General features: G+C 35.5%; 1 protein-coding gene across 1 annotated transcript; it reads right to left on the bottom strand.

Annotated features, from left to right (window-relative positions):
- Positions 1-6,258: 6,258 nt before the first annotated feature.
- Positions 6,259-8,934, bottom strand: LOC126690559 (receptor-like protein CLAVATA2). The gene has a single exon (XM_050385757.1). It carries the CDS (start codon positions 8,493-8,495, stop codon positions 6,294-6,296), a length of 2,202 nt encoding a protein of 733 aa, XP_050241714.1. The 5' UTR covers positions 8,496-8,934; the 3' UTR covers positions 6,259-6,293.
- Between the last annotated feature and the right edge of the window lie 15,001 nt (positions 8,935-23,935).

The following is a 23,935-nucleotide window of genomic DNA, read 5'->3' as shown; positions in this document are numbered from 1 at the left end:
TATCATTTTCTAAGGTAAAAATTCATATTTAGAACTCCGTCAACAATAAGGAATTTGATTTTCAGCCAGATTTTGGGCATATCATATCAAGATTCTTGTTTCTGATGAGGCGAATTGGAAACTCTTATCAAAAAAAAAAAAATGGGAAACTAGTGAGCATGTCTTTAGAGATGATTCATTGATGATAAATGACATTGAAGAAATGAATTCTCACTGCCAGGTTCCACTGTTTTCTACTACATCCAAAAAAAAAAAAAAAAAACCAAACAAGCAAACAAATCAATATATATATATATATATATATATATATATATATATATATATGATTAAAAGGAAATTGCATTGAAAATTAACTGGCCATATCAGGCCTAAAAGTAATAATAGTGGCAGAACGCCTTAAGGAATACAGACCATCAGCATCAAACATTACAAAAGAAGCAATATCAGTGGAAGGGTGATCATTAGGTTTGACCTCACGTTGGAGAGTAGGATTGACCATATAAAGTATTCTTTGTAAAGAGAATTAAAATATTTTCAAGTGATACATCAAAGATCAGAGAAATTAAATATTGACTTTTTATTTTATTCGTTTCAATGTTTCAAGATTTTTTAATTTAAAAAATAAGGATTCTTTGTTTCCTTTGGTTTAATGTTTCAAGACTTGAACTCAAAAAAAAAAAAAAAAAAAGTTTCAAGATTTTTCATTCTTCATACATACACACAAAACTCTTTGCACTTCAATTCACCATTTTCACCTCTTGCATTTGTACTCCTTTATGTACACTTACCCATAATTGTTCATGGAATTCCATGTCAAATACACAAACAAAAAATGATCTACTTACTTTTAATCTTTTGATAACACTTACCTAACTACAATATTGATGTCTCATTTAATCCTAACCCTTATGAGTTGGCTACAATTAGGGAAGGAGGCTTGTATTTTATATTGAGTGATAGTGGCAATTATGATTTTAATGTTAAGGTCGGACATTATGGGATTGTGGGTTTTGTAAAGGCTGTAATGACGTGTTTGGGATGTTAATATGGGAAAGTCATAAGTATATTTTTCTTTAGATTTGAGGAGAAAGAGAAAGATACATTCTATATCAACTTTCATTCTACAATATTCCTCCAAAGTTTTTTTTTTTTTTTAATTACTTGCACTAAATAATTATAATGGATATGTGTGTGTAATATAATTGTTGCCTTTTATGATGAACTCATTACTAACAAAGTTCTATAATAATTATGCTATACTATGTAGAACATTCTCCAAAACCATCTTATATAAAACATTACAATATTATTTGTGCATTGCACAGACAACTTACAAGTTGTATTAAACTATCAATTACTAAAACAAACACAAAGCATTGAAAATTAATGCTGGAGTTTTGAAATCATATAAGTTTACTACATAGAATTTACCTTAACTTTACTGCCTTCTCACAGCTCTTTCAAAAGATGATATGTAATTGAACCTTGATATTTTCCATTAGAAATACTAGGAAGTGTCAACCAGTTGAGTTACAAGGCTATTGGCATTTACACATATACTTTGACTAATATTAATTCATGTATCAATACCATAATTTGACCCTTTAAACAAAATTTCCTAGTCTCAATGTGCCAAAAGCTCTATCAATATCTTCTTATTCATGGTTGTCAAAATCGCAATCCGGATCGTAAAATCGCACGATTTTACAATCCCATCTCACCAAAAAGTTTAAAATCGTAGCAGGATCGCAAAAATGGTAAAATCGTATGGAATCCTACCGATCTTACCGATCCTACCATTTGGATTGATTTTTTTTTTTAAGTGGGATTCATTTGGGTAAGATAATCCACCTAAATCCATAAGCCCAACAGGTTATCAAAAGCCCAATAATGAATTGAAGTCCCAAATTTACCCCTATGTCAACATAAAATCTCAAAAAAACCTATAGTACCTAAGTTTAACGTTTTTAAAAACAAAACCTAAAATATTTAGATGATGAAATGGGATATGACAATGACAGTGATTAGATTAGAAGAACCTTAGAATGAGAATTCTCTTTTGGATTTCATATTTGTAATTAGCTAGTTTACCTTAGATTGAGAATTCTCTTTTGGATTACATATTGTAAATTTGTAGTTAGCTAGTTTTTATATATATGCTAACTAGCCTAACTTATTTTGGATTTGAAATTTAAAATTTGGAAAACATTTTCCATATGTGTAGATAATATTTTGGTACTTAGTTGCTACTTAAACATGTACTGAATTTTTTAGATACATTATATCAAAAATTAAATATATTTTGTTTCGTTAGAATGACATAAGAACGATGTAGTGCGTGCAAATTACATTTTATGATGCAATTTTTTTTTAATAGATGGATTCATATTTTAAGTGATTATATAGCATACAAAGTCACTATCAATAGTTTTTTTACTTAAAATCTGAAAATAGATAGGATCTTATGATCCACGATTCGATCCTATGATCCACGATCCTACCTACCTCCCACGATCCTACGTAGGATCCCGATTTTAACAACCTTGTTCTTATTCTTGTTTTTTAATAATTAATTCAAAACAACAACCAATTAAGCTACAAAACTATTGACTATTAAGATGTTCCCTATTTCAAAAAAAAAAAAAAAAAATGAGATAATTTATTTCAATGTAAAGATTTAATTTTTAGGAACTCAAAAAGTACACAATACCATTGCATTTCTTAAAATTCTATTCCATCTTATAAGAAATGAAAATTGATTTTGAATAAAATCATCAATACACTAGATTCGTTAACACCAAAAAAAAAAAAAAAAAAAATGAGGGCCTATTTGATAAATATTTTAAAAAATTGTTCTAAATATCACTAAAAACTTGGTCTGAGAATTGAATCTCAAAATTGGGTTTCTTGTGAAATAGGTTGTCAATTATTTATTTAATTATTCCTTTGAATAAGTATGAAAGTATTATTGCACAAAAGAAGTTACACCCGAGGGACATCTACAATTCTACATCTCCTCGGCCCCAGGAAGGAATAGAGGAGATGTCTACGGGCCTCGAAGAGGTAACAGGAAGAGCCCACAAAGCTAGTATATGGGCCAGGCTATTAGCCTCTCTAGGAACAAAAACAAAAGACCATTCATCATGCAAATACAGCTTAGCCACTATATCACAGACCACGTTATGGATTTCCCAAAGTGCATCAGAGGCGTAGTTATCATGAACTTTTCTCATTTGTCCATAATAGATTGCACTCACTTTTCCCTCTATCCTCTCATTATACACGTTTCCTGTTTGTGCTTCTAGAATTATTTGTGATAAAATGGGTTTTCCAAACCAGACATTGCTCCAAATTGCTCCATTTTGCCATTAAAGTTTGAACCCTAAATGACTCTGATAGAAAAACAAATACCCAAAAGCATAGTTGTTAAAATCCCGATCTAAATCCTACAATCCTACGATTTTACGAACCCACTTGCCCAAAACGATCTAGATCTTTTAAAAATCTTTGCAATCGTTCAGGATCGATACGATCATATGATTTTGACGATCCTAAATGATTTTGGTTTTTTGTAATCTTCTTTAACTTGATAGAAGACTTAGTTGGACTTAAATAGAAGATAACATCCTAAGATACCAAGTTTTGTTATTCTAATGTAGAGAGAGAGACTTTCAGTTGAATCTAAATGAAAAATAACATCCCAATGGAGTATCAAGTTTTGTATTTTTGACATTTTTAAATGATGCTTACAAATGAATACAGTGATATATGGTAATTACATCAAATAGATGCAAATTTTTTTATTTTTTATGAATGAATGTATGATTTATATCACTATTTAACATACCAATGTGTGTGTTTTTTCTCAAATAATATAGAATCTTACGATCCACAATCCGATCTTATGATTTACGATTCCACGTACCTCTCATAATCTTACGTAGGATTCTGATTTTGACAATCTTGCCCAAAAGTGCCAACCAATTAGCATTACTGTTGTCATTATTGTTTAATCAAGTGAGATTTAGAAGGTCCCAACCTTTGCAGATGCCATTATTGCTTGTCATCATTGCCACTCTATGATAAGATTGGCCAACCAAATTGTGCTTTTGTTGTAAATTCGCACTTTTTTTAAAATCTAATCCCTTTCCAATAATTTTTCCATCAAAATATAAAACATAAAAATATTTTCCTCCTCCGGGTTCATTGCAAAATCAAGAACAATGAAATGCCTTCGGTCACAATTATGCTACAAGATTGCAAGAGAAAAAAAGGGTGGCAACTGGAAATGATTTTGTGGAAAAAGGGTGGCAACTAGAAACAATTTTGTGGCTAACTTTAGGCTCCGTTTGGTAATGGTGTTTAAATAACGAAAACTATTGTTTAAATACCACAACATGTATTTCCACACACTTTTTCCACCTACATATATTTTCACAAAACTTAAACAACGTGGGTCCTAAGATACTTTCTTTTCTTTTATTTATTTTTTGGTTAGAAAAGGAGTTTACTTATCTAGAAAAAAATGAGCATTCCGAAAGTCCACTTCAGGAGCTCTATCAAGGGCTTTTGGGAGAAGGGAAGAATTAACCAACCCAGAAAGCAAAGAAGTACCTGTCTATCGAGTAATGACCCAATTCATGAGCGGCAGAACTAGCTAATCTACGTTAGCTAACTCACATGCAAGAAATTTCTTCTATTCATTGTTTCAGTCCCATTCTTCATAGAAGCATCCAATCTCAAAGTGGCATCACCTTCAATCAAAATCTCCTTTCAATTCATCTTGCTAGTTGGGTCCAAGATCCATTTCATTGTAAATGCTTCAACCTATTTTCGTTCACATGGAACAACAAGCTACATTTATATTAAGCTTGATGTATTCACCACACAAGGGAGTCCATTTTGAATCACTGTTGAGGCTTTCTTTAGAAACACAATCTGTTAACAACCCTGGAAAGCTATTGAAGTTTTTATAGTGATATGTTGGACATCTTTGAAATGAACTTGCTCATTTCCTTTCCATACAAACTGTTATATAACTTCTAGATAATATCAATTGTGATGACAGCAAATAAGAAGAATTCATACTCTAATATTCTTGCGCAAATTACAGCTTACCCACCTGTATTTTGGTTGAAATTTAAGTTGCCTATCTATGATTTGAAATTTGACACTTTACTCACCTGAGATTTGACTAAAATTTAAGTTGCTTACCTATGGTTTGAAATTCATGATGCATATGTAACACCCCTCTCATATTGTTACATATGTCTCCATTACATCATATACTTTTTCCTCCATAATAGAACACTGACATTTGTGCAATTTAGGTTTTCCATAAACCTTTCCACATCTTTCCATTAGCATTGTTAAATCTTCTTTCTTTATCCAGCCAATATGCCTACTTTGACGATAAATCCAACACTCATATTTGTTATCCAAACCAGTTTATCTAAGCCTCCAAAAGTAGGAACAGAGATTTTCAGCACTTCCTAGCTGGGATTCAAACTCCCACCAGAAAAAAATGCAAATATATAATAGAGGAAAGTGGTTCATAGTGGAATGTAGCTACTCTAAAATCTAAATCTCTAATCTGTGCGCTAGCACAATGTTCTAGAAGACAAACATTCCAAAAGGTCCAGTGATAATATTCAGAAACTTAAAAACAAGTTCTATTATTATTATCTATTATCTCTAACTAATCTATAAAATAATTATCTATAACTATAAATAAATAGAAATTGAATACATGTTTAGGTATTTTATATAAACTATCAACACAAGATATACAAATTTCTAATAGATTTAAATATTAGATAATATCTCAAAGACCCCCACGATTCAGTATATTATTCATTAAATACATGTTATATAGGGACAGTTGAAATGAAGATGAAAAAAAAAAACAAACAAACTGTTTAGACAATGGAGAATTGGGTTGAATACTTGGTTTTTTCCAGAAACCTTGTTGAGCATTACTTAAAAGCTGCTATAAGAAAATAAAGACTCACTCAAATTAAGGAAAGTTCCCAACCCAGTATCTCATTCAGGATGGTTCTGATACAAGATAGCAGTTTTAGAGTTCTACAACAACATTTGGAAAGATACAGCTTCAGGTGGTGGATAAAATCCCTTTAAACATTCACACAACACATACAGAATATATGGTTCAAGATTGTTAACATGGGCAGAAGATTTTTTATGATCAATTCAATCTTAAAAAGTGAAATTGGCTACTAAAATGAGGCAACAAGAATGTACATGATAAAGTTCTCAATCTCACATATAATGCATTAAACTTTCATATGGAGAATGTAATTTCTTGTTCGAGCAGAACAAAATAAAGCAACAATGCCAAAGTAGAAACTAACAAAAAAGCTTAAACAGAACACCCATACAGAAATTGGCCCCTCAACCACTCCATCATGAAAAGACTTACCAGGCACCATTGGAATGCTCTCTGTTTCACACCTTCCACTTGAGGTTTCCACGCACAGGTCTGGATTTCCAGCAAATGCTCCTGGAAACCTCCAATACCCTTGTTTCTTAGGAACAAATCCAGAGAAACTGTTATATGACAAGTTTAAGAGTGTCAGATCTTTAAGGCTAGAAACATTTCCAGGGACCTGACCTGATAAAGAATTATGTGATAAATCCAAGGCCTTTAAACCGCTCATCTTCTCTAAACCAGGAACATGACCGTCAAGAAAATTGTGTGACAAATTCAGGTATTCCAAGCCCTGTAGTGCAAATAGGCCCTGTGGAATCTCTCCATGTAGCAAATTATTGGATAAATCAATTCCAACTGTTGAAGATAGATGGTAATCGAAGCTTGATTCACTACTACCAGTGACAACCATTGAAACTCTGACATGCACATTTGGCATTGCAACAAATGGCTCTCTAGACATTCTACCAATGTCTCTTTTGTTGAACTTTACGCTAATGTTGAAGTTACCATCTGCTATTAAGCCAGAGAATTTGTTGCCTGATAAATCTACTGTTTGGATTTCTTCAAATGTGAATAGCCAATTAGGTACATTTCCATTGAATTTGTTCTGAGCCAGGGAGAGAAACCTGATGTTTGACCATTTGGTTATTGCATCATTCAAAGTTCCGGAGAGATTGTTGGAGCTAAAATCTACAAACTCTAGAGATTTACAGCCTGCCAAAGTTAGTGGGATCTCACCAGAAATCATGTTATTGCTGAGATCTAGTATCTTCAGGCTATCCAACGCATCAAGCTCTGGATGAATTTCACCAGAAAGATGGTTGTTATTGAGCATCAATGAAAGTAACTGATAGCACCCAACAATGTTCAAAGGAATTGAACCCGATAACAAGTTGTGCGAAAGATCTATCACTTGGAGATAAGTCAAATTTCCAATCCTTGCAGGAATTTCCCCTGTAAGAAGATTGTGTGAAAGAAACAATGCCTGCAAGCTTTTCAATTCCGTTATCCTCAATGGGATTTCACCTGAGAACTGATTGTGGGATAAGTCAAGAAGAACAAGCCCAGATTTATCAGTTGTCTCTGCAATCTTGTGTGGTAGGGGACCCAACAAATCATTGTTACTCAAATCCAACACAAGAAGATTCTCGGAAAATACAAGTCTAGGAGATATTGCATATTTTAAGTGATTGAAAGATAGATTTAGATGAGTCAAAGCTTGAAGAGAAGCAACACATGTGGGTATTCCTCCCACAATAGAATTGTTAGCCATATTCAAAATATTGAGAGACTGAGCAGAAGCAGAAAGGCAAGGCAAGGTACCCGAAAACTGATTTGACCCAAGATTAAGAACCAGCAAAGATTGGCCAAAATCACGAAGATTACCCGATAAATTATTGTTACCAAGATCCAAATACTTTAAAGGTTTCAAATACAACAAGCTTTCGGGGATTTCCCCGCAAAACGAATTGGAAGCCAGATCAAGTTTTTCCAAATTTGTTGAGAAATTACCAAGCCACCCAGGAACAAGACCTCTCAAATCTCGGTTCCCATTCAAAACAAGTTCTTTCAAATTCCTAAGCCTCATGAGTGTGTCAGGCACAACACCAAGAAACCTATTGTGACTAAGATCGATGGCTTTGAGACTAACCAAATTACCAAAACATAATGGAATTGGGCATGTAAAATTGTTACGGGACAAATTCATGTCTTCAAGAAACGAAAGCTTGCACAATTTTGGGAGAACTTTGCCGGACAAGTTCATGTTGGTCAAGTTGATTGAAACCACCCGGCCGGTCTGGTTCTCACAGGTGAGCCCGGACCAGCTGGTGCAGTTAGTCCCAACCCAGCTTGACAAGCTCTGGCTAGGGTCTTGGACCCTTGATTTGAATGCCAGAAGTAAGGCTTTGTCATCTGGGTCAAGATCAACAACACACTGACAAGGGCTTGAACAACGTAACAGAACCAACAACAAGAGTAGTGGCAGAACATGTAATTGAAAGGCTTTCCAGGGGCAAACAACTGAAACCCAATTAATTTCCATGACTGAAAAAACACAGAAGGTTAACTGAAGAACAACACACCTCAGTGGCAGAAGGTGTAAATTAGGGAAACTATAGGGGTGAAAACATGAAACCCATCTTCATCTAACTGAGTTGAGTGCAAGAACTAAAACAAACATAGAACATTATAAACTGAAAAGAGTCCTAAAAAAACATGCACATAGGCACACAGAGAGAGAAAGAGACTTACAGCTAAGAATCAATGGAGCAAGATAGCAACTAATGTGGAAGTGGAAGTGGAATTGTATGAAAGTTTCTCTCTTACACTGAGATCAGATATTCTCTCATTCTCGTTTTTGTTGGGTCCTAATTTAGTCTTTACTTTGCTGAGGTAAATAATAATTGAAAAAATAAAATAAAAAAAGTCTTTAGATTGGTACCTTGGTTTGTTCCAAATTTCACTTTTTTTTTTTTCTTTTCTTTTTGGTCCACTGACTGACTGACCACTGTTACCAAATGAGCTGATGCGTGAATATATTCTTTTCTCACTCTCTTTCCTTTACCGTAAGAAAACGACTCTCCTTTCTTGGCGCGTCAATTTCACGTTCTAACTGAGATTATTATTTCAACAAAGTTTTGTTACAAACTCCTATGACATTATTATTGTGGACTATTTTAAGTATTTTTAGTCTTAAATTATAATATAAAAAGTAAGTATATGAATTGAATAGTAAATAATATCTTATTTGAATAAAATTTAATATATATATATATATATATTAAGAACATATAAAACATACCATCCAACCGTTAAAGTTTTAAAATATATAATTATATCATTGTTAGGATACATTTATTTTTACGCCTAATATTATTTAAGTATCACCTATTTATTTTCAAATACCACTAAAAAGTTATTGGGCTTTCACAAAATATTTTTTACCCTATTATTATATTAACCACAAATATTTCATATCTTATTATCTAAATTTGGTAATGATATAAACTATCACAAAAATCCCAAAACACTCATATCTTATCAAATTATTATTATTATTATTATTATTATTATTATTCTTCTTATTTAGTTAAGCCCAAAATCGGTCATATGAGCCCAATACACACATCTCGTTCTATTTAAAACCCAAGAATACTTATACTTGGCAATATTTGAATAGCCCATAATTCAATTCCATGTCAAAACAATTTTATCAATCGAATTCAAATTTTTAATCAAAGCTCATGGTTTAAACCCATGACAATTTTATCAATGGAATTCAAATCAATAATCAAAACTCATTGTTTAAACCCATGACAATTAATTTATTAAAAGCCTAATTCACATTGGCAATATCAAAAACCCAATTCATATTGACAACATTAAAAGTCTGATTCTCATTGGCAACATCAAAAGCTTAATTTACATTGGCAACATCATCAAAAGCCCAATTCTCATTGGTAACATCAAAAGCCTAATTCTTATTGGCAACATTAAAAGCCCAAATTTTCATTGGTAATATCAAATCCCAATTCTCATTGGCAATATCAAAAGTCCAATTTATGTTGGCACTATTTTATCAAAAGCCCAAGGTTATTAATACTTGATAAAATATTATATCATAATTATTTCACTTAAAAGTCTAATAATGAACAATACTTCAAGTTCTTAAACCTATTACTATAATATTACATGCTCATGGAATTTATGGCAATTATATATTCTCAACCCATGGCAATCATCTTATAAAAGCCCACGGAAAGTTATGATTATCTTAAACCCATGACATTTGTTTATTTATACCATATTATAAACCCATGGAATTTATATAAGAACCCATGGTCACTATTTATCTTATACATTCTTAATATCTATTTCCAAAATTCATGATAATTATTCACCTTATTATGATTATTTAAAGAAAAACCCATGAGGATATCATATTATTCCACTATAGTGGTTGTTACCATATTTTATTTGAAATCCATGGATATTGCCTCTATTTAAAACTTATGGTAAATATTATTCTCAAGAAATATTGGAGGTCATTATTTAAAAGCCCCAAAGAAAATATCATTTACAAAATAATCCATAGCAAAAATTATGAGAAACTATATAAGTTGTTATTTAAAGCCCATGGAAATTAATACCCAAAATCTATCATAAATATTTATTAAAGCTCATGGATTCATTTCATTTTTACTAGCAACTAAAGCCCATGTGGAATAAAAATCTATGGCAATATATGATAGCTTTGTCCATTTTGTAGGGCTCACAATGAGAAAGCAAAAGGATAGGCCTAAGTGGAGAGAACCACCAAGTCAGATGCCCGCTAAAGTACTCAGCCCTCATGGCCAAGCCCAACATGAAATTTCAGCCAATATAGCCCATGTGTGCAAACTGACCCAGCTGGAGAACTCCATTCAGTTCTGTCTTCTGTTGGAGGGCACCTTAAGAAGCAACCAAACTCCTAAACAAAGTTAGGAGTTGGCCCCTTGTCCCAGCAACCTCTCTACGACTACCAATCATGATCTAAACAGAACTAAAGACTGGGTTGACACCTAAAAGCTAATGGGGAATAAATACTCTTCCTCTCCAAGTTTTGATTACAACTTAAGGAAGCCATGACCAAGACCACCAAGCTCATGAAATTATCAACTAAATAGTTTATTTTATTATTAAAAATGTATGTAATTGATTCATGAACCAAGCCCTTGAATCCTAAGGGGGAAAATTTGGGAACATATGGTTTGGAGGGTATAAAGGGATCTCCAGCAGAACCCTCTAAAGTAGGTTTAAACTTTGACACCTGGCTTGGGGTGTTAAATCCTACTTCTTAGGGTTCAAATCTCAGTTGCAGCACTAGGATTTCCTTCTTAATACCTGCCTTAATCCCACTGGCTGTACACAATCTCAGAAATCTTAGTATTTAATGCAAGATTACCCCAAATACTCACCATGTGTCATATTACCCAAAGTAGTAAAGCAACCCCAAAAGCAAATCTCCCATTTATGGCCAAATCCTAGGATAATTAAGTCTACTATCTACCCCCTGATCAACCCTACGTTTTTGGAATTTTATTAATTAATACCTCCCTAAACACCACTATAAAAGGGTAAGCCCACCAGCCCATAAAACACACACCAACCCCTCTGAAATTTCTGATTTTCTTGTCACTTTGCTTGTGGTTCAACTCTCCCCAAGCTCATAAATCATTCCCCTCAGCCCACACTCACTTAACCTCAAACATTCCCTTTCTTTTTTTGCATATTTCAAGCCCATAAATGCTTGCTAATCAGTCACAAATAACCTTTTACCCATTAAAGGCTTAGCTTCAGCATTAACTCCATCATACCACCACAAGCTTAAATAACCACTCACTCAAAATAGCCTACATTGCCCCATTCATGCCCCACATATATATTCCTCAAGAATCTTAGTTCAACATTTGCTGCACGGAGTTGGATTCTCTCTCTCTCCCTTCATTCCATCCTATTTTTTCCTCTTTTACTAGTAATTATGAAGCATTTGATCCTTGTTTATTGTTATTATGATGAAGGCCATAATGTCTTGGATACTGTGGAAGTTTTCCCTCATGTTGACTCTATAATAATGAAGAAACTATATGATTTTTGATCATGTAAACACACTTATTAATCTGTCAAACATCTACTACTGGAGGTTTGTCATATTCACTGTTGGACCATTTTTCCTCTTAGGTACTTGTTATAATGGGCCCACTTTTATATTAACCAACTATGAAGCAAATGCATAATTTTTACTATGCAAATTCATTTATCAATTTTCCAAGCATCTATCGCTGGACGTTTCTCTTGTTTACCGCTAGACTATTATTTAAGCATTTTTTGGTGGTGGGCCATCCTTTGTGCTATCTTATCTTTGCAGGAGGTATTTTTGGTGCCTTATTATAATCTTTGTTGGATGCAACCTAGACCTTGAGCAAAATGAGCTTTTCACACTTCACAGATAGCCTTTGGGCCATGTTCCAAACCTAAAGTCAAGTCTCGGTCTTGACTTCCCAAATATCATGTGGGCAACGAGCAAAAATCACCCCCAACAGCCATTTTTTAGTAAGAGTTTGTGAACAAATGTTGTCTACATTATTATTATTATATAATACTAGCTTTTAACCCGCACTATGTGGGGGAACCTTTTTATTTACATTTGTTAGAAATAATTTTTTTTTTAATAATATGTAAATACACTTTCACCACATACTAAACACCCAACACATATCTTCATTTACAAATCTAATTACAAACACCGTAGGTAGATACCAAAAACTAATTTAACCCAATTATTTAAAACAAAGCCAAATCTAATACAAATACCCAATACATAATTTATTTTAAACCCAATACCATAATTAAAACCAAATCTAATTCAAATATCTAAATCTAAAACAATCCGACCAAGTCCACTTGAAGATGTTGATTCAACATCAGCTAATTTTTTCAACATCAGCTAAGGTAGATGAATAAATATCCTCCTTTTGAGACAAAGTGAGAGACAGAGAAATGAAGAATTTGAATGATGTGAGATTTGTTCCTGCTACCTTCCAATCGGCCAAATTTTTTTCCCCTTCTTATTTTTTGCCTATCATGTCCCTTTCATGAGGAATGAATATAGACCTTTGTAGATTTCGTTCAACCCCAACATTTATATACTGCACAAAGTAAATGTATCTTAGAACCTTGATAAGAAACTTAAAAAAAAAAAAAAATCATAAATGCATATAGACCACAAAGTTTGATAAGAAACTATGTTTTGTTTAAGCTACCTTAGAACACAAATTTTCTCAACCTCATTAATTTAAGACACATATTCTCTATACACTATCCATTCAATAGATGGTTAATTCAATTTCACAACTCCTAATAAATCATACTAACTAAAAAAGAAAAAAGAAAAATCCTATTGAAGTCTAAACATATATGCATTTTTTTAACACATGACATACATACCAACCAAAAAACTACACAAAACATATTGTTTATAAACCAAATTATTAGCTGTATGTTAAAGGACAAAGAAAATGCTAATTTTGAGATTTTGCTGAGATATTATATATGAACACTTTAGTTTCTATTCAAATGCATGTTCAGTTACAAAAATGATTTCTTAATTCTTTACTATAAGTGGCTAAAGTAAGATTCTACCAAAATTAAGCACAGATATTGAAGAAAGAATTTTGTGCTTGATCTGAGCTCCAAATCACAATGGTTTCCAAATTAAATCAAGCCCCAAAGAAAGTAATGGAGAAACGGAGATAAAAAAAATATAGATTCAAAAAGCAAAAAAACACTAGAAAGATGTCCATGTTCATCAGTTTGAGTAGTAATACTATTGCCAAATATTTACCCTTTTTTATCCTTTATTCTCTATTGTCTCTTTCTGCATCATTATTGGCAGTATGTTTTGAGGAAGAATAAATTCTTTCAAACAATTGTGTGAACCTTTCACTTTGAGAGAGATAAAACACAATAGAAAATTTTTAAGAACATAGATAACACAATTATTTTTTCCTATAATTTTAACCGAATATGGGATCAAAACATATACAAAAGGTAATAACAATAAGACATAAAGAAACAATAATTGTAGCAGTGACAAATTGACAATCATAATCAAATTAAAAATATCAAACTTTTTCAATTTCCCTCTCGGTCTCTAATGGAAGAAAAAATCTGTTTTTCTTTCCTCTAAATGGTATTTTAAAAAGTAGTTTATGAGAAAAAATGTAAAAAAGAAAGACTGAAATAACGCATAACACTAATCTACCATATGTTTCTACCAGTTTTATAGTAATATTCCAAACGTGTACCAGACAGTACAACCAATGCCCAAGCAGACCTGAACCAAGAAACGCCCATACATACTAATAAAATAACCTGTAGCCAAGCAAACTGCCTATTTGGCTAATCTCACCTAATGTGTTGATAGCCACAAATATCCTACACTAATTCAAGTAAGTCTTAAATAAAAACCATACAAATTTAAAAGGAAGAAATCTAACATAAGTAAATCAATTTCAAGTAACATCAATTAGTCAATAAATTTCTTCATAAGAGATTCAGGAAGCATGAAGTAATTCTACTATAAAAATTAAATCAAGCCCCAAAGAAAGTAATGGAGAAACAGAGATAAAAAAAATTATAGATTCAAAAAGCAAAAAAACACTGGAAGCTGCCTTTTTTTTAGTACAGAAGGCCATTTAGACTCGGAAGAGGATAAAAAAAAAATTTTGATTATAGAATTTTGGAACAGAAAGTTGAAGAAAATAAATGTAAATGGAACCCTCAGTTTTATTCGCATCCTGCAAATCATTCACGATATTGATTTTGCAGTAAATTTTGTATCAATTCTCTTTCTAATAAAAAAAGCAAAACAAAAGACCATAAAAGAGCAGACAATATGAAAGGCAAATCTCAACACCGAGTCCTTTACATAACCAAAAGGCCAAAAATAAAACGCACATAATAGAATCTCACATCAAGTATTCACATTTTAAATTGCTACGCTAGCCATTTACAAATTATTTTACTAAGAAATTACAGTACATATTTAATTTGATGCACTAACTCTAGCAACTTAATATAACAAATTCAGCAATTCAAATATTTTAGTTGACTATAACAAAGAAATTGTATATGTAAAGAACCAGTTATTGTGTAGGAGAAGATGAAGAGTTTATTGCGAAGTGATTGTTTCAATCTCTACTACCAAAACAAACAACCCTAAACAAAATTATATTTTGATTAAAATTAGTTTTCTGTTCAGTTTTCGGGTTAATCTTCATATTTATAACCAAATTATTCATCTCCATTAAAATTATATTTTAAACAGCCATAGTATAACTGCTCAGTTTTTTATCATGTTGAGGGAAAAAAATCTAATGATAAGATTACATAGAAAATTTTAAGGGAATTTCATTGAATATATATAATGTAACACCAAAAGAACATTTGCTGTTATATCCAAATTAATAAATTCCATAAATATACCCATAAGTACAAAACGTTGACCACCAGCTTTGATGGCCCAAAAACTTAAATTCTTCATTTTGATTGAACAGTACACTCTTAATCAAGTGAAGATTAAAAAATACAAAACCTAAAAATGAGTGTAAATGTTAAAGTATGAAAATGCAGAACTGAAATAGGCAGGGAAATTTTCTAACATGTTCCCAATTTTCCTAAAGTTCCAAAAGATGCTGATAATATGTGAGTCACAGCATGATGTACAAAAACTAATTTTCTTTTATCAAGGCCATTGTTTTAACAATGCCAATCAATTCAAAGGAAAATATGCCATTTGTGAGATATAGGAAAAAGATGACCATAAGGAAAAAACTTAAGTGCAAAATTTGTTTAACTTGGCAGTATTAAGCAATGACCATTCACCAATTTAAACTCAAGCATCAAGAATGTTGTTAGCTACTGCAATTAGTCATATGCAATAGAACCCAACATTTGCAAACCAGAGGACATAGAACCAAAGTCTTTTTAATTTGAAAACATAACAGAACCTACAAAAAAAAAAAAACAAAAAATTGAACATGCATAACAGGATGAACAACACATTCATCAAAGGAAAAACGACATCAAAAGGGCTTAAAACAAAAAAATGGAACATAATAATAACAAAAGCGATAATGTTGAGTTGAACAAAAACAAAATTTAATCAATACAACAATCGAACAAACAGAACTCAAGAAATTGTAAAAAAAAAAAAAAAAAAAGGGAAATTAAGGAAAAAGTAGCAGATTGGCATCAGTGGAGACAGAAAGGCATTTTAATGTTCAATACCTTATTATTCCCTATGTTCCAGGGTTCCATTTTTTAAAATCAGAGCAACTACAAACGAAAAACTTTAAATATATACTGCAAAAACCTTTAAAACAATGGTAGAGAAGAGACGTGGGTAACGAAAATATAAAAAGGGAAAAATATTTCAACAAAAAAATTCAAAACAACAAAAATGAGATGAAGGAACTTTATTTTTTTGGCATCACATAAATCTATGTTCTTCAGCATCAAATCGATTTCAGTTTGAGGGAAATCATCAATAAATTTCAAAACCCTAGAAACGGTAATTGAATAGAAAACCAAAAAAGGGGGAAAAATGCCAATCTTCTGAATTATCTGTTGTTGAAGAGCAGAGACGGTATAGATTCTAAATCGTCTGTTGTTGTAGAGGACGAACGAAGATTTTCAGACTTCACTATTGCAGAGGCTTTTTTTTGTTTGTCTGTTTGATGGGTTGGAACACGCTAGTCTGATTTGTGTGTATATGGAGTTGCAGCGAAGAATTGCAAATTAGAGTGAGTATGAATCTTGATCGGGAAATACGGTTTGGGTTTTAGGGTTTGTCTTTCTTTTTTTTTCTTTCTTTTTTTTTTTTTTTTTTTGTGGATAAGCGGCTTGGTCTTTTTTATAAGGGTCTGCGTTTTGTTTTTTTATTTTTGGGTGAGCAGGTTGGCGTCTGAAAAAGAGTCTTTCAGACGCACCGTACGATTTTTTAAAAGAATTACCCTATACGTGTCAGTTTTTGAAGGGGGCATTTTTGCTAACGTGTCAACACCTGGTTAAAAGCTTCTGCTTTTATATATTGTATTAGATTAGATATTGTTAGAGTAAGGGATGAAAGATTTAAATCAAATTATTCTTGTAAATGATATCAATTAATGTCACTAAGTTACAATGTTCTTAGCATTAATATTAGTACTTACTAGTATGTAACTCGTGCTTACACATGAGAATGATCAATTATAGTAGTGCTATTGATATTAGCTTGAGTCATTAAACATATAGGACATTAGTTCGACCATGACATTTGAAGGTACTAAAATAGTTTTCCCTTACAATTTTCATGATATTGGTTACGTTCAGTTTCTCATTACATTGTACGGTTAAATTTATTACATTGTATGGTTACGTTTACAAATAATCACAATTAAATATATAATAATTTTGGTCAAATATACATATTAATTTCAAATTTTCATTGGAGGCCATCATTAAAAAAAACTATGTTATGTGCCTTTTTGTTTTTGATATTACAGAAAAATATATACATATTTTGACAATATGCTACTTCCTTCGTACCAATCAAGGATAAAGATATACATATTTTGAGTATTGTTGACAGTCATTTCGAAAGCCCAAGTGGAAGGGAGAAGCCCAGCAACACGGACAGAAAATTGGCAAACAGATAGAAAATCCATTAAGCCCAAGCGGCAGGAATAATGGATCACAGGCCCATGAGATAAAAAAATGGGCCTTGAGGAGGTAAATAAGCTTAAAGGAGCCCGAAAAGAGAGAAAAAGCAAACCATGGGTAGTATATGATGTGGAAAAGTGAGAATGGGCCGCAGCAGACCCAAAGTAATGAAAGTAAAGAAAGTAAGGGATTGAAGGCAAGCCCATGAACCCCAAGAATGAGGAATAATGTAATTGGACTAGGGAAGCCCAAATAATTCAGCAAAAACCCATGGTAATGCAAAGTTAAAAAAAGGGCCGAGGAAGCCCAAGGGAAGAAAATGGGCCTGGGACGCCCAAGGGAAAACAAATGGGACACAAGAGCCCGCCAGTGATGTAACAAAAGAACCAATGGCCTTGCTGGGCCATTAGGAGAAGAATAAACAGCAGACCCAAAGAGGCCCAGCCAAATTGAGGCAAAACAACTTCGCAGCAGGAATGATAAAGTGGTATGGCAAGAGATGGTAGCAGGAAAAAGGGTGGGCTGAAGAAAAAGCAAAGCCCACCGTTAAGCAAGGCCCAGTCCCGAATAGGGCAAGCCATAAAAGGAAAGGGAAACCAGAAAATAGTCAAGAACGGACGGCAGACTGTGCAGGCCAACCATGGCAGACGCATAAGCAACAGGCAGATTTTGGACATATATGGAAGAGAGGCACACACAAGGCCCAGACCTCATCAGCTTGTACTTAGCCAATACAGGACACGGTGAGGTCATGGGTCAGAGGTAAGAGGGCATGGTTTGGCGGTGGGGAGAGGGGAAAACCTATTTTGAGGTTCCTACTAGGGTTCTTTTGGGGGAAGTGTCCTGCTAGGATGATATACCACCCAAAGGGGCAAAGCTGAGCTAGAACCACTAAGTTCATGCCATGAGGGATAGGCACTCATACCGTAGCAGGAAAGGATGCCACGACAGACAAACAAACAAAATAGCTTTCTTTTGATTGGCGATGGGGAGTGGCGCACAAACAGACCAGTGGTGGTCGGCAGGTACACCCATACCAGACAAAGGTGGTTAAGGGCTAAAATAGTAAAATCTGGTCACGGCAGGCACTATAAAAAGGCCCTTGCCATATGCAGGAAGGGGGGAGGAAAAGCACCACAGTATTGGAAACTTGAAAACCAGGAAATAGATAAACAAGGATTAAGAAAAAGAAATAGAAAGAAAAAGATAAGAAAGGGGAATATTAGAAAAGAAGGAAAGAAAAAGAGTGTTCTTGTGTACCAACCATTTAGGTCCACTTCCCTCAAAGTGATTAATTTCCACGGTAGGATCTCCCTGAGAGATTATTCACTTTGAGAAGAGGCATTCTTCCCTCTTTGGTTTTGGTCTTGCGGATCAGACTTGACCTGATTTATTTCCTCTCTCAATCAACTTATATACTACTCACTTGTTCCCCTTACTTTTCTTATTAAATAATTGTTGTTAAACTATGATTATATTTTTCTTAAGTAGGGATTATCTGTTTACCTTAATAAAAAAGTCAAAGTACTTTATTTTATCTTATTATTATCATATCTGTTTGCCGCAATCCATCTGAAACAGTTCTGCCCGCCGTAAGCGTGCTCTTGGTAAACGAGGCATAGTTTGCGCACAAGCCGGACCAAATTGAGTTACAATTGGACCGGTCTCAACTCCCTTACTCAGAATACTTGGGCCCAGTACCGCAGGAGGCAGCCCAGCCCACTTTAACCACAAAAGGCCCACTACATTAAATTGGCGACTCCACTGGGGAGTTGAGAAGCAAATAGGGACAGAAGCCCTCGCAAAAAAATGCCTCCAAAGTCCAGAACAACGCGAAATATGAGTATCATGCCCTCACAAGCAAAGTCCAGGCCAACGACGCCTCATCAACAACAGCCAAACCAGGCAGAAGGTGACAATGGAGTGGGGGCTAGACCTCAACCACAGCCAAGAATCCCTACTGACAATGCCAACATCTTCATTGAAGTTTTGCAGTCCTTGCAACACTTACAGTAAAAATGATGGAAGAAATCCATCAGCTGAAAACAGACAAAACAAAGGAAAAAGAAAGCCAGCATGACCTAGAACATGCGGTAAACAAAGAAGAGACACCAGTAGGAGGTGTCCCATAGAATGCAGAACAACGTTTCATTACTATGGCCAAAGTAGCGGCTCTCTTGGAACAAGAGAGAGCTAGAGCACCTAAGGAGAGATTCTACGCATGAAGGCCTCCTTACCCATTAAGGGTACTCAGCAAACCGTACCCCGAGAGGTATGAGCTAAGGGCCTTTGCATAGTACGATGGCAGGAAGGAAAGTGCAGTTGAGCACGTAAGCAAGTTTATTGATACTCTTGGCCCTTACGTCGCAGATGAAGACTTATGTCTTCGTGAATTTTCCAAGTCGCTATGCGATCGGGCATACACCTAGTACATCGGCCTAAAGCTAGGATTGATCCCAACTTGGGATGACATGGTGGATGTATTTTGCATTAAGTACTTTCACGGGGAAGAAACAATAACGCTTGCAACCCTGCAAGCAACCAAGCAAAGGAATGACGAAGATTTGATGGAATACATCAAAAGATTCAGGGACATAGCACTTGATTGCTATGATCATTGTGAAGAAAGAACATTGGTAGAAATGTGTATGACAAACATGATCAGGGAGTACAGGGCAGTCCTGGAAAACTTAGAAATCTCCTAGTTTGCGCAGTTGTTGCAAAAGGCCAGAAAGACTGCCCAGTCCGTAAAACCAAGTTCGGACAAAAGAAACGCTCCGTAAGCTATGGCAGTATCCACTGGCGAGGGGAGAAGGAAGACTGATGGAAGGGAATACGATACTCCACCACCAATACCATGCATTCCAAAAGAATTAGATGTGCTGCTAGACAAGTGGATAGCAGATGGAATTTTCAAGCCTAATCAAGTTTCCAAAGAACCCACAGAAGAGGAGCAGAGGGACCCCCACTTCTTCCGTTTGCACAACTACGTGCAACATCCTACCGCGTCAAAGAAGGGACTCTAGAACTGTCCCAACAGGAGGTTCAAAGAAACCCACTTCCAAACCACAAAGGGAAGGGTGTAGCAGCGGTGGTGATTTGCGCGGATCTAGGGGACGACGAAGAAGAAAATTCAGCCCTGCCTGCCGCAACAATTACCACTTTACAGTGGAGCTCCAAATTCAAAAATTTGTTTGACTAGTTGGCGTTCACAGCAAAGGAAAGAAGGATAGTCACAGAGGTTCTGGTGAGCATCACCTCCAGGGCAGGAGTAGAATGCTTATCAGCAGAAATCCCAGATGACAGAGCCCTCTTATAAGAGTCAACCGAGATCACTTTTAGTAATGAGGATATGGAGGTGGGATACCCAGATCACCGGAGGCCCCTTTACTTGGTGGCATCTATAAATCAAATCCCCATCAAGAAAGCCTTGGTAGATATAGGTGCTTTTGTAAATCTCATTCCATTGAGCACTTTACAAGTAGCAGGAATTTTGGAAAGAAAGATTCAGGGATGCCCAATGGAAGTGATGGGGTTTGGCGAAAGGGGCAAGTACACCACAGGCCACATTTAGTTGTGGTTGAAAGTGGGCCCCATAGCTTCTTTAGCACGATTCTACATGATGAAAATGGAGGTCTCCTATCATGTGCTTTTGGGGAGGCCATAGTTGCACAAACACCGATTGGTCCCGTCCACCTATCACCAGTGTGTAAAAGGAAGGTTGAACGGCAGGATGATATGCATAGCAGCAAACCCCTTGCCGTTCGAACAGGCGGAAGCTCATTTAGTAGAAACTATGTTCTACGACCAATGGGCTCCATCTGGGGAAAGTTCAGTATTAAAGCCACGAGGTACCTTTGTGCTTAAGTGGGAAGATGTTCAAGGTGACCCAGAGCCTGACTTAAGGGAGTTATTAGCACAAAAGAAGCACCCATCGCAGAATCAGATGACACACCCTAATGTGTCAGGGTCTGAGGCCCTGATGGCAGGATTGTGTACAAATTATGAAGGTGCACGGGGCCCAAGAGTGAAATACAAGCGGGCCTCACCCAAGAGGAGCAGCGCAAGAGTTTGGCATGTTGCGTGGTACAAGAAAGTTCGGGGGAAGAAAGTAATAAAGAGAAAGATGAAAAAATCGTGGCAGAAAAAGGAGGTGCAAGTTGTGGCAGAAGAAGAGTTGGAGGAAGTTGACTTAGGGTCTAGTTCACAAGAACCAAGGCCTATCTCAATTAGTGCAAGTCTGACAGAAAAGGAAAAATTAGAGCTGATACTACTGTTAAAAGAATTCAGAGACGTTTTCGCATAAGATTACAGTGAAATGCCAGGGCTAGACCCTAGGCTAGTGGTGCATATGTTGAATGTGGACCTAGAAGCCAAACCAATGGCCTAGCTTGCTAGGGTATTCCATATTGAAATAGAAGGGCAAATAGTCAAAGACGTACAGAAATTGCTAGCTACAAGATTCATCAAGTCTATTCAACACCCGCGCTGGCTATCCAACATAGTACTAATAAATAAGAAGAACGGGCAGATAAGATGTTGTGTATATTTCAGAAATCTCAAAAGAGCCTGTCCTAAAGACGAGTTCCCATTGCCAAACATGGATTTACTAATAGATTCTGCGGCAGGAAGCGCCATGTTTTCATTCATGGATAGGTTCAATGGATACAATCAGATTAGAATGGCACCAAGGGACGAGGAGAAAACTGCTTTTAGAACACCCATGGGCAACTTCTACTGTACTATGATGCCCTTCAAGTTAAAAAACACAGGTGCAACCTATCAACGAGCAATGACGGCCATATTTCACGACATGATGCATCAGGAACTAGAGGACTACGTGGATGACATAGTAGTTAAATCAAGGAGGAGAGAAGAGCACTTCCACTCGTTGAAAAGGGTATTCGAAAGGTGTAGAGCCTTCAAACTGAGAATGAACCCTCTCAAGTGCGCATTTGGAGTGTCCTCTAGGAAATTCCTGGGCTTCCTAGTACACAACAGGGGAATAGATGTGGACCCAGCCAAACCCACGACCATAGCCACTATGAGACCATCGGCCACAGTAAAGGAGTTAAAGAGCTTCTTAGGGAAGGTCTTGTATATTCAGAGATTCATCCCTGAGTTGGCATCAATCACCTCTGCTTTCACCAAATTGCTTAGGAAAGGGCAAAGCTTTGAATAGGGAGAAACGCAGCAGACGGCCTTCAAAAGGCTACAAAAAATCATGATGAACCTCCCAACGGTACAAGCCCTAGTCCACAGAAAGCCATTGCTACTTTACTTGGCCGCCAACTCTTATGCCATTGGTGCATTAATAGCCCAAGAGGATGGAGGTGGTGTTGAGCAACTAGTATACTACATCAGTCGTGCCTTAAAAGATGTAGAAACTCGTTACCTAAGGGCAGAAAGGGTGTGTCTAGCTATTGTGTATGCTTCGCAGAGGTTACGCCATTATTTCTTGGCCTACGAAGTATGGCTGATGACCAAGTCCCTTGCCATCAAGGCTCTGTTGCAGCAACCAATCCTCTCAGGCAGAATATTCCAGTGGTTGTTACAATTGTCACAGTATGACTTAAGAATAGGGGCACTCAGGGCGGTGAAAAGCCAAGCTATAACAAATCTATTGGCTTAGTTTCCGGGAGAAGAAGAATTCCCGCTAGACGATGAAGTTCCAAGGGAAGTAGCCATGGTAGAAGAGGTCAAAGAACAATAGGTAATGAAATTTGATGGGTCTTCTACCACCCAATTAGGGGGAGTGGGAGTAGTTCTGTACCATGAAGAAGATAAGGTAGTAGCGCTATCATTCAAGCTAGAATTCCTCTGTTCAAACAACACGGTAGAATATGAAATCTATCTAACCGGGTTGGCCATGGCTCTTGAAATGGGAGTCAAGCATTTGAAGGTGATGGGTGATTCGAACTTGGTGGTCTGCCAAGCCAAAGGGATCTTCTCCCTAAAAGAACCCAACCTAGCCCCATACAGAGCAATAGCCCAAAAGATGGAGGAGAAATTTTCAACCTTCGAAATAGAACATGCTCCAAGGAACGAAAACCGGTTCCTAGATGCGTTGGCCGCACTAGGCTCGCAAATAATGTTCGAAGGGGATAACACTAGGGTAGTGGCCAGCAAGAGGGAAGAATCTATTATTAAAGTGTTAAAGGAAAGATTCCGGGAGGAACGGTGTGAAGGGGATTGGCAGATCCCCATAAGGGAAGCCTTGATGAAAGAAGAAGGTGCCAC

The sequence above is a fragment of the Quercus robur genome, chromosome 1, assembly GCF_932294415.1.
Source record: "Quercus robur chromosome 1, dhQueRobu3.1, whole genome shotgun sequence".
NCBI classification, from domain to species: Eukaryota; Viridiplantae; Streptophyta; class Magnoliopsida; order Fagales; family Fagaceae; genus Quercus; species Quercus robur.
This window is presented reverse-complemented; position numbering and strand designations above follow the sequence as displayed.

What these genes read in the sequence shown, in the direction of transcription:
- LOC126690559 (XM_050385757.1), bottom strand. Translation starts at nt 8,495, where the DNA reads ATGGAAATTAATTGGGTTTCAGTTGTTTGCCCCTGGAAAGCCTTTCAA.